The 12,647-nt window shown below is 33.1% G+C and overlaps 1 protein-coding gene across 1 annotated transcript in view; it reads right to left on the reverse strand.

Moving 5' to 3' along the window:
* OPA1 (OPA1, mitochondrial dynamin like GTPase) overlaps nt 1–12,647 on the reverse strand; it is an 82,276-nt gene that overhangs the window by 22,124 nt on the left and 47,505 nt on the right. Inside the window, 8 exon segments of the mRNA XM_006906170.3 lie at nt 1,122–1,232; nt 1,740–1,833; nt 3,134–3,250; nt 5,113–5,253; nt 8,311–8,390; nt 8,855–8,963; nt 10,277–10,429; nt 12,529–12,647. Of these exon segments, the coding sequence (XP_006906232.1) occupies nt 1,122–1,232; nt 1,740–1,833; nt 3,134–3,250; nt 5,113–5,253; nt 8,311–8,390; nt 8,855–8,963; nt 10,277–10,429; nt 12,529–12,647 (924 nt within the window).

The raw sequence follows: 12,647 nt of genomic DNA on the forward strand, positions 1-12,647 counted from the left end.
AGAGGGTGATCATATGGGGATATTGGTGGTCTGGCCTAACAGGTGAGAGAGTATCTGAGTAGGTGGACAGCCTGCTGCAGGCTGTTGGGGTAGGATGAAGACAGTGTCTCCACAAAAGCATGGTCTGACTTCAGATAAGGAGAAAGTCTTACTTAGGGGACAAGGGGAGAAAAGGATGAGAGAGGGTGATGCCTGGCATAAAGGCTCAGAGCATGAGCTCAGTAAAAAGGACTCCATGAAGAAGGACAGCCTGACTCGGGATGTCAGAGCCTAGATGAGGTGAAAAGGGTATCAACACAAGGTGAGGCGCTGTGGTGGTGGCCTATAGTAGGTGATAAGAGCTGGAGCTGGGTAAAAAGAACATTGGTGCAATGAGGGGGACAGCGGCAAGTTTGGTTACAGAAAGGAGGACTAATCAAAGTAAGGAAGTATTTAAGATGCCTTAAGCCAGATTTCTCATTGTCAGAAAAAGGAGTTACAAATATGAAAAAGAAAAAAACTAAACAAACTCTGTATTACTGGATTAAAATGGAAAGTATTGGTGTCAACTTATGGTTTTCAATACAGACATATCATGACTACGAATATAAATGCAAATGTGTGTATATGTATCACACATGCAATATCTGTTCTCTAGCTCTTTCTACTGAGGGGGTCTAGGAACAGTGATATTCCAGTAACAATGAGCATATCTAGTTCTTAGCTCTTGATTTCTAAATATTTTTCTCCAAATAAATAAATAAATAAATAAAGCAAGCAAGCTGGGTCAGGAAAGTACAGGATGAGCATGGAACATCTTGTTACCTGGAAGGACAATATGAGGACAACAGGGTAAACTTGGATGGGGTCGAAATGAGATGTATGAACGTATCAGTGTTAACATCCTGATTTTGACGATTGCATTATGGTTGCTAGGAGAAACTCCTTGTTTTTAAGAAATACACATTAAAGTACCTGGAAGTGATGGGGCGTCAAGTCAACAATTTTCACTTAAATAGTTAAGGAAAAAAACTTTTTTGTATATACTTTTCTATAAGTTTGAGGTTAAATGAGTGAACAAATAAATGGATGCGGAGATGGTGAAAAAGGCAGTAAGGTGAAAGGCAAGAAGAACTACTTACTGAGGTCTTCAGCCAGTTGAACTCGCTTTCCAGTAAGCAATTTTACCTTCTTCTCACTATCTTCAGCAAAATCTTCCAATACTTCTTTAACATTTTTCTCTAATCGTCTGACTGTTCAAAGTAAATAAAAAGCCTTAGGAGCTCCATTTTTATGAATACACAAGGATAAAACTAACAATGTATGGAGAATAAGTTCTTATTTTTCTCATCTGCATTATATCTATTAAGTTCATAGAAAGAATAGTTATAGAGAGAATCTCTACCTGTTATATAGTACTTTTAACAACATAAAATTAATACATATTCTCAGAGAAAGTCATACTCTCAAGCCTTAACACTTTAACAGATATGCAGGTTTCTTAGAAAAAAAAAACAAAGTGATGCTTAGGAGTCCTTTTCTAACACAGTTTTTGTGTAATGAATGGAGACTCCTGGTATGTTTTACCTCCCATCTTTTTCAGTTATGATTTATTTTGATTAGTATTTTAAGGTCAAATAAAATTTTCAGTTTTTTGAATAAATCGATTTTAAAGGAAGTATTTTGTCATCCTATTAAAAAGAGATGTTATTACTTTTATTTTTCATGTTAAAATAAAAAATGGTCACTCTGCGGCTTACCTTCAGTATTTGTAAGTTGTTGCCTTAAAGTATTTGCAGTGATGGCAAGCATGCGCTGTATTCGCCAAAACAGGACGACATCATTGCATTCCAACTGAAATATTAAGTAATTAAGATTACCACATGTAAATTTAAACATAAATTTGGTCATGAGCACAGACAACCACTAAAGCGAGTACCTAAGCTTTAAATAAAAATACTCGAATTTACCTAACATATATATTCCTATTGTAGATACAAGCTACTGAATCTTCACAGGACCTATCAAATTCTACATGATCTGGGTTCTATCTACCCTACACCTACATAGTTTTGCTTTGATTCCCGTGACAAACCAAATAAACTTGGGAAGTGGAACATTTCATTACATTATATACAAGTAGGAATCCATTGTATATAACTTAATTTGTATTTAGTTTCAACTAACAACAATGTTATCTTAAATATGGTCCTTAGTTTAACCTCTTTTCTTTGAGTGTGCACTCAAATTTTTGAAATTCAGCTGTATACAAAAATAAATTAGTAATATTTTTTAAAAAGTTTATTCTGTAGCAGTCTTCCCATTAATTAAAATTATGCAAATTTATCACTTTTACATAAGTGCATTTAAATATAAATTTAATTTTGCTGAAAACTAAAAGAAAAGCATTTTAGGAGTCTCAAATAAGACTACTGATTAATAGAGCTCTTTCAGAAGGATACATTAAAAAACATTTCTGCTTTTAAGAAAATGTTCAAAATACATCAGTCTGCTGCCACCTAGGGGTTGCTTTGTAATATGTGACATTAAACTAAAACTATCTCTTCGAAAACCATGGAGTTAAAAAAAATTGTTTAAAACAAGATTTTAGTGAAAAGAAAGAATTACAATATATGAAAACAGTACAATTAAAAAACTTTTGCAGTATGATTTCCACTATGCAAATGGATGGTTACGTTTACACAAACACAACCATATATAGAGAGATAAACAGAAATACAAAAAATGTTAATTAAAATTACTTCTAGGTAAGTAACGATTTCCTTTCGCATATTTTTTTTTACATTTATTTGTTGCATTTACTTTCTACAATGGGAATGTATTATTTTCTAACATAAAAAGTTAATTCTTAAATTTAAAAAGGTTTAGTGTCTGTTACAGGCACACAGAATCTCAGGCACTGAGATGATGTGCATGTAAAGAATGCAGTTATTACCAAAGTGATAAATATCTTTGGAAATATGGATTAGGTTATTCTTTATAATTCACCCATACTTTTTTCCCAGAAGATTAAAGAAATTAAAATTAATGCTAAATTAAAATTAATGCTAAATTTAGCTAAAGCTAAAGTTTATTTTTAAGCATCTAAGCAACTATAACTAAAAAATATTTCCCTTGTTTTTGGAAACTTTACCTCAGAATCTACAAAATGCCTTTGGTAATAATAAAAGCCTCTTCGACAAAGGTTACAATGGTTTAGAGCTGTTTTTAAGAAATGTCTTCTATACACTTGGTGCCAAGTATCCTTAATCTAAAATAAAAGAAAACAAAGACCAAAGAGTCACTACACACTCTTCAGGTTGATCAAACACATTCTGAAAAGTTATACACAAAGCTTATTAATAAAAAAGTTAATTAAAATCAATGTCGACGTTGTTATTCTACCAACCTTTTTTATAGATTAAAATTTTTTCAAGACCAAGATTAGATTTACTATTACTCTGTCCCCTTACCAGTTTATGTACTTCAAAATTTACAGTGTTTTTTAACAAGCAATTATTATATTCAAATAATCATCTTGTAGAGTAGATCAGGTAGGGATTATCCTTTCCTAGTTAGAGGTAAAGCATTCAAGGCAAAAACAGGTTGTGAGCCTTGGGCAGAGTAAGGACCAGGAAGCTGGCATAAGATCATGCCCATCAACCCAACAATATTTTCTTTCTGATTATTAAATTTCGGTTACCACAGCAATATAACCCCCACCACATTATTAGTATATATTCTGTTAGAGGGTTCGAAGTCCTTTAACAGCATTGTGTTTTTTTGAGCACAACAATATTATCTAGGTAGAACAGGTATCACCAACACCATCTGACAGATGAGAAAGAAGAGTGGAACTCAGAGAGAATAAATCAGTTACAAAGGTAATATTACTAGCTAATGGAATGGAACCATGCTAGAATTCACATCTCTGACATCTAGTCCAACCACAATTCTTGTAATAGTACTTTGCTACCTATTTTATAGCCTCATAAAGTACACTAAACAGAGTGTCTCTTGGAAAAAAACCTGAGATTTTCTGGCTCACAGAAAGTAATTAAGATATGCAGTCAATCCATATCCTAAAACATGGGCAAAGTCTCTCCTACTGTATTAAGCAAAGTGTCAACACTTACAGCCACATAAAGTTTAAAAGTATCAAAACTGAATACGACTTATTGTTAAAGAGAGCTAGGGCCAATGTGGATAAATTAAATCTACATTCAACTAATAATGACATGTAATCATTAGTCTTAATTTCATTTTCAATTTATAAATAATGTTAGATGCATAACAGCTTTAACTGCTCTGAGTTTCTCCAGTTTTCCTTTCTTGTTCTGACCTCTGGTAGAATTTAAGATAAATATATACATTTTTCAAACATAGAAACATAAATAACAGATAATCTTAAAAGAATTTATATATGGCTCTGAAATTTCTTATATGATTGCTTTCCTCACTTGTCTCATTGGGTTTCACTTAAGCTAACTTAGGCTAATATTAAAATGAGGTTTTGTTCCCTAACTAGGGAACACAGACCCAGAAACAGTTTTTGTGTGTGTGTTTTTTTTTTATTTCCCCAAATAAGCAATATGAAGGTAAGCAAAAAGTAGTCTAAACTATAATTACTTTTATCTTCATATTTATTATAAGTGAGGAAAAAGAGATAGAAACCCAAAGGCATTATCCAATTTAATAAAAACAACATTCATATTATTTCTAAATGCACTCATACCTGATTAAGGTACATTTAATTGAAAACACATATATAAACACGCCCTTGTTTAAACAGAAATTCTACTTTGTAGCCTGAAACAGTACAATGTGGTGCAGAGATATGCAGGAAGGGGTGGGGAGTCATCCCTTTTGCTAGAACTTGCCCAGGTACTTCACTTTTCTAGGTCTTGATTTCTCCTTTTACAAATTAAAGCGTTACACTTAAAAAAGCAATAATGAGAACAAAATTTCTACTCTTTACAAATCAAAATCGGTTTTTACTGTCAGCAAAAGTACAAATGATCAAAATCACAGTAAGCACTTAAATACCTAAGTGATACATTAGAAGTAGTAACATTTTACTACAAGATACAAAGATTAGGGAAGCAAGTTTATGCTTTTCGGCATATGTATTACCAAGCTCGGATCTACTTCTACTCCTCGGGATTCAAGGTTCTTTCGGACTGTAGTTATCTCATCACTTGCAAGATAAGCTGGGTGTTCCTCGTTACATTTCAACATCTTCTCCAATTCATTCTTGGTTTCATTGTGAACACACTTTAAAATGTTTAAAAGAAGATAAACATTTTAGTTGGTTCACAATTTGGCACACTTATAAAAACAAAGTCCCAATTTTAATAAATGTGTTGCCATTGCACAATAGGTGACAAAGCTCAATAACAACAGGAAAGAATATACTGCGTTGGCTTTTGAATACAGGGCAACCGGCTTATGAATGCAGAACAATTACAAGAGGCAAAAAAAAAAGGGAATAGCCTTATTTATTATATTTTACTTTTGCTAAAATATTTTACTGTCGAAATTACAGCACTAGGCACCTTACTATGTACTTTCTTGACCTGAGGGTATGATTTTAGTCTAGGAAAAAGTACCCTGAATATACGGGAAGAAATAATGTTCTAAGAATTAGACGACTCTAAGGGCTTACAGCTGTTGATATGTTTCTTTTCTGACAAATATAAAATTCAAAGTTTGATTTTTTAAGTCTTTTCATTAAAAATTGTACTTTAGACTGTTTCTGTGAGGTGCCTATCATTTTTTAAATTCACTTCCAATCTCTTCTCTATAATTGTTCATAATCCTTTCACCAAAGGAGAAAAACACATACTCACTAGTGAGAAGTTTGACAATAAGATTTATAGTGTCAAATTAAGTTTACCTTTTCAGTTTTTAATCCTTCTTTCAAAATTGCATGGTAAAAGGAACTAGGTTCAAATTCACTGATTACTCTAAACAAATTACTACCATAGCACTTAGCCCAAACTGTACCTAGTTACAGAATCTGAGTATTAATACAAGAATAACACCTAAACACACACAAAAAAATTGTAATGTAAAATAACTACTAATTAATACTTTCTGAAAACATGACATTTTAGAATAAGTATTTAATGAAAAGAAATTTCTGCTATTTGGCCTGCAGTAAAAAGAAAATCTCAAATACAATATTGCTCAATTCTTTCTGTCCTGTTTTCGCTTTCGCCTGTTATCTGTCCCCACCTCACGTGATCTTTAGGACACTGCTCTCCCATATACTCTGACCAACATCTATATTAGCTCAGCTCAGACATGGTGAGAATGTTTCAAACGAATGGATTTTTCCTAGTAAACTAAGGAAAAAGTAATACCTCAAAAACACAAAACAGTTTTCAGAGCACGAATTTCTCATCTTTAACACAGGACAATCTTAAGTTTCTTTTCCTGCTAAATCCAGTCACTCGAAAAGACAGAAAGAATTGTTAGACAGCTACTTTAAACTTGCAATGTGAGACTTGGAGGTATTCTCAACCTTTTCTAGAATATGTTTCTTACTGTAACGTCTACATCTAGAACAGTGGTTTTCAACCAGGAGTGAGAGGGTTAGAAAGGTTAGAGAAGGATAACTTGATTCAGTGAGTCTGACCCAGAGGCTTTGTTTTGAAAGAGAAAACAAAATTCATACCTTCCCAGATGATTCTGATGTTCCTCCTCTCTACACTCCACATTATGGCCTCTGTTCTAAAGTTAGCTTGGGTCTTATGCATGCTGCCCTGAAACGTTGGGAGAAAGCTCTTCTCTGAAGGGTTTACACATTCCTCGTCTAGGCTGCAGATCCTTGCATTGACCTTAAGACTAATTCCTCTCCTTCTCTTGGAAGGGATCCCCTATGAGTTCCAGTTGCTGAGAAAAAATAACTTCTAACCAGGAATCATTTCTCTCTGAAAGCGTTTGGCAAAAGCTTATTTGCCACAAATTGCTAAAACGAATTCTGTTGCCATTAATTGTTCTGGAGAGTTTGGCCTAATTTCACTAGGCCTTGAACATCAGACATCATTTTTCTTTGGAGTTTATTTGCTTTACACCAGTTTTTTTCCAATCAATGCCTCTTTCTGTCTCCAAGTCAGAAACCTCTGACGGATCCCCTGGAAGTTCTTTTCTGAGAGACCTCCCTCTCTCAGTCCACCAGCAGAGCAGAGATAACTGATACACCCTGAACACGGGCATAATACAACCACTAACTCTGTGCATTTCCTCAGTGTCTTAATGACTCCTTTTTCCACACACACACACACACACACACAAAATCAGAAAAAAGAGGAAGACTGTTCCTTCACTATTTTAAGACAAATTGGAACTCACATCTGATAGTTTATGAAACAAAAAGTGCATGAAGCTAGAAAAAAATAGGGTATTGAAATGAAAACAAAAAATAAAATAAATAAGACAATGGGAATACCATGTGATCTGCTAATTTTTTATTTTCTATCTCCTCTTTTAATATTCCCATATCCTCATCTCCTTTCTCTGATCACATGGATTCAGAAACAAGAAAAAAAAGTGAATTGAATGCTACCTCTTTTTCATATTCATTATGTATTCTAATTCTATATTGTATTTATACTCTCTTATTTAGGAATGCACAAGAATGAGATAGCAGCATAAGACCGAGTCCTTGATAGGAAAAGAAGCCATAACAATAAGTAAGGAATTAAAAAGGTAAGGGATGGGGACTTCAATGATTTATACCTTTTCCCTCTTTTACTCATTTGTAAAGTTACTTATACTTGCCTTTACCATTTTGTTCTTCTGAAGTGCTCATTAAATGTAAATAAATGAATTCTACTGTTCTGCTTCCTGTCTGAATTTGTATACTCATTTTGTGAACACAAGAGCAAAAAATGTAAAAGTATAAAATCATTTGAATAACAGAAAAATTCAAAGATAACATGATAAAATACGGTTTAAAAAAGTCAAGATATCTTTTCATCTAATTATATTCATTTTACATCCTCTAAAATCCATGTCATTCTTTACCTTCTTTTTGTAACTTTAATCTTCACTTACTTCAAATAGGGAATTAAAATGAACAAAGTAATCAACCACAAAAGAGACAGTTTCCTCTCCCTTTTAATAACACAGCTACTTCACTTAAAAAAAAATCTTTCATTTATAGTTTACTGTTTATTCTTAAGGTTCATTATATTTTAGAAAGGCTGACATAAACATTTAAAATTATTAAGATTGGTCTAGAGGCATGTAAAGGTTATATTTTAATACTTGAATTAAATGAACAAAATGATACCATCATAAGACCAGAGATTTGTTTGTTTTTACCTGTTCTTGGGTCCGATTTTTCCAGTATAACCACCTCTTTTTCCAATCTGGACCTACCATGTTTTCAATTGCATTTTCAGCTAAACGAATTTAAAAATATTTATTAATTCATCAAGAATGTTATCACTTACCAAATACATAAATTATAGCTAACAATATTCTTGCTTCCTTAACTACTTCACAGTGATATATCAATGTAAAGTCAATTGAAATAAAGAAAAAAATTATACAATTGATATGTTGCATATGTTAAGATTTAATTATATATGTTTAGAATTTATGAAAAGTACAATTGCTTATAAAGTTCCAATAAGCATAGTAGCAAACACTAAAACAGTTTGAATTATGAGTACACATAAATTTAATATTTTTAGCAGTTATTCAGCAGTTGACTCAAAACCCCACAAATAATATTCGACTACAGTATTAATGACAAAGACTTTGAAATATTAGTTATTATTTTTTTGACAAATGTTCGCTAAAGTTAGATGACTCCTTAATCACTTGGAATACTCAAAACTCAGTAACTTGTGTCCCTACTTACTATCCTTGAGACGAGCCTGAAGAGCCTCTTCCATAAAATAAATAGCTGCATCCCACTGCTGTTTATCAGATATGGACCGGTCTTCTAAAGCATTGTGTTGAATAACCCTCTGAAATAACAAGGAAAGAAAAACAGCTAATTTGTGTCTTATCACTTAGTAATTTTTATTCAAATTGACAACCAAAATAACAGATATATCTAAAATAACATAGAAGTATGTCCCTTCCACATAAATGCTATTTGTCTACTTATTTGTCAGCTTTCTGCCTAAAAAACAGTGGACATTTTCTCCTAGCCCCAATTAAATGAGCTGACCATCTCTAAGATGGGGGAGGGGCTATTACACATGTAAAATCCAACATCTATAACCCTAATGTTCAGGAGTTAATGATACAGCATCTCTATCTCTCCTTTTTGCCACATGACCTATGTGTTAGCATTTTCAAAACAGAGAGGAGGAAAGAAAACAATAACCATTATCTCACTGGTAACAACAATGAAAGATGTAATGGAAGGAAGCTTAGAAGGCCTAAACAATCATAAGTAAGTTATTTATTATAAGAAAATTAGTTTCCAAATATTGTAATTTTTGAATGAACAAATGAAATCAGCACCATTTATTCAGAAAGCCAGTCTTAATAAGGCATCTAACAATAATAATAAATACGGTTTTCAAAAACAAACCTTCCTTTCAAAAAAATTATAATTACCACCAGCCCACAGTCAGATATGTACTTTCCTAAAAACGGCTTCATCTTATATTTTAACACTGCCTCTCATAACTGTCTGAGCAGAGCAGGTGCTTAATAAAGTTTGATTATGGTGATGGGAATGTTCTACAAAACAAAAGATTTATCAGGTGGAAGAGGTCAGGAGCCAGGTTTTATAATTAGACAGAATGGGGCTTAGTACCCCCAGCTTTGCCAATACAATAATAGGACTGCTTAACTAAATGAAATAACGCTTATGAAATACACAGTGAAGTTTCTGGCACCCTGTAAGCATTTAACACATTGGTAGTTAGTGTTACGATTTTAGGAGTCTAACATTTTATGGCTCGAATCCACTGAAAACCAATGCATCTAATTCCTTTCATTACCACAGAGGGTAAAATAAGAAGCAGCTATCCTCTATCAGATCAGGCTGGTGGATGACAATCCGTTGAAGTTTTTAGAAGTCTGTTTACTGAGAAGTTTGACTGTTTTTGAAATGACAGCCAAGAAAGCAGTAGCAGAGGGTGATTATAAAAGAGCAAAGAAATGACAAAGGGTCAATTACAGACCATAAATCCTTTCCCGGTTTTAAAATACGAATTCAGAATCTAATTTAAATAGTCATATAAAAATAGTCTCCTACAAAAGAGTATCAGTTTGAGAAACTGTATAAATATGAGACTTACACCCTAATATACAAACGACATACCAAGCTGTCCTCTGCAAAATCATTCCACTTGTGGCGTTTAATACTTTCTTCTTTAACAGCTTCTTTAAGTTTATCAAATATGTCATCATGCTCTTTTCCTTTTGGTTCTGTCATGAAGCGAGAAAATTCTTCTTGTAGGGTCTCCCAAGCAACCTAAAGTTATTTAAAGAAAAAAGCTGTAGTTATACTATATACTTTTATTTAATGTGTAACATGAAAACTAAACACATGCATTTAAGTCAAATAGATGTGATAAATCACCTTATCAGATAATACATAAATACTGTTGAGTAGTACACCTGAAACTTACTAGATTTCGTTAAACAATGTCATCATAATAAAATAAATAAATAAATAAATAAATAAGAAAATACATAGAAAACCACATTAAAAAAAAAAGTGAGCAAATATAAACTCTAGCCTAGAGATCTTACACTGGTAGTTGGTGGGATAGATCTGACCTCCTGATACGTTTTGGCAGACATATACAGCGTTTTAAATTTTTAAAAATTAGTAGCCAGTATTTAAAAATTTCCAGCCTCTCTTGAACTATCTGTCAACTCTGTACCAACACTCCTATATAACACCATCTGCTGGAGCTGAACAGGAGCTGCCCCCATTAGATAAGGTATGCACTCTAGCCAGCCACCAGACTTATTTGTGCGTTCGTTTATTCATTTGTTCGTTTGTTCGTTCATTTATTCATTCATTCATTCCATTCCCTACATTATCTGAGCTTGCCTGCTTCTTGTACACTGTAAAAAGTTTAAAAAGTTTTAATGATTTAGTTTTCTTCACATCTTTATTTATGCAAATACATGAAACAATGCATCAATACTTTCAAACACAGCTGAGCATTAATCTGTCTTGTATTACAGCAAACTCCTAATTATCTGAACAGTGAAAGGAAAAACATAGTGTCCAAAGTAATTAAAAACTAAATCACTTAAGATTAAGTAGGCTAGTTAATGCCATATTTTCTATTTAGCCTTTTTCATTTTAAACATTAAGAAATTATGGCATAAAGAAAGGTGACTGTCCAAGAATACACAGTGAGGTATAACCACACCTAGGTGTGAAAGGGAAAGTGGCAGGAGACAGATCATTACTGTTTTTATGACCACTTCTATTGCTTGAATCATAGGATATGAAAATATCCTATCAGGAGACAAGGCTCAGAAAAATATTAGGGCCAGAAGGGAGGAGAGCTAGAGAAGTAGTAGCAGCAGCTATTTCATTACTTTAGGGGTAAATGTGTGGAGAACTGACCAGGGGTCACAAACATGCAGCTTAGGTGAAGTAGGCTGTAAGAGTTCTTGGAAAGGGAGGCTTGAAGAAATTTTAAAAAGGGTGAAAAAGCTAGAACTGGAGAGGATAGGAAAGGAGCAAAATACACCTGAATAATCAGAAACCAACATTTTGTTTTTAAGGTGAGTATGAAAAAATTATTTAACACTGATCCTAATTTTGTGAACATCCTTACATAGAAGTACAGGACACACTGATTCAGCTAGAACAATCATTTTCCAGAGTAATATGCATGGCAGATCAACTTGGATGACAGTCATCATCATAAATAGCAGCTGGCATTTACTAAGCAGTTACTGTGGGCCAGATATTATCTAAGTATTTTACATATATTAACTCATTTATTCTTTAAAACAATCTGTGAGGTAGTAACATTATCATGCCTATTTTACAGATCAGAAAACAGAAATCTTAAGCAACTAGTCCAAGGATGACACAGTTACTAAGTGGGAGAGCCAAGATACGTGAATAAGAGAAATGCATTCTTTAAGGTACTTTCTTATAATTCTTAGTTTAACCTTCTGGCAGGATCTGAACTAAAATAATGATTATTTAAGTATAATTGAGCCTTACAGAAAACCAATAAATAAAATGTTTCATCTGTTAAACATTTTTCTTATGGAATCGCTAAACCACAGAACTTAAGAATATTTCATTAAAATTCAAGAAAATTTTGGTTTCGTTATATGCTATCTTTGGATAGCATCTGGAAGAAGAACCAACACTCTCAGACCAACACCATACAAATTAGTAAATTTTTATAAGAGTAGTAACTGGTAGCAGCATTAAGATTAATCCCCGCACAAGATGAGAAATAAAGAATAAATGGAGTATAAGGACCAAAAAGAAAGATAGTGGCTGTGATGGGAATAAAACCTAAAATTCACAGCTCCTACTCCCTTCAGATAATGCTTCTTACCCATTTAATTAAATTATATCCTAACCTCTACTGCTTTATTAGGAAGTTGTTTATCAGTCCACTGTTTAAGCTTGATATCCACTGTAGTATTAAAAGTCCCTGAATTCATGGTCTGTGCAGCTGGAAGATAGATGTTTTCAATCA

This window comes from Pteropus alecto, unplaced genomic scaffold, assembly GCF_000325575.1.
Source record: "Pteropus alecto unplaced genomic scaffold, ASM32557v1 scaffold311, whole genome shotgun sequence".
Taxonomy (NCBI): domain Eukaryota; kingdom Metazoa; phylum Chordata; class Mammalia; order Chiroptera; family Pteropodidae; genus Pteropus; species Pteropus alecto.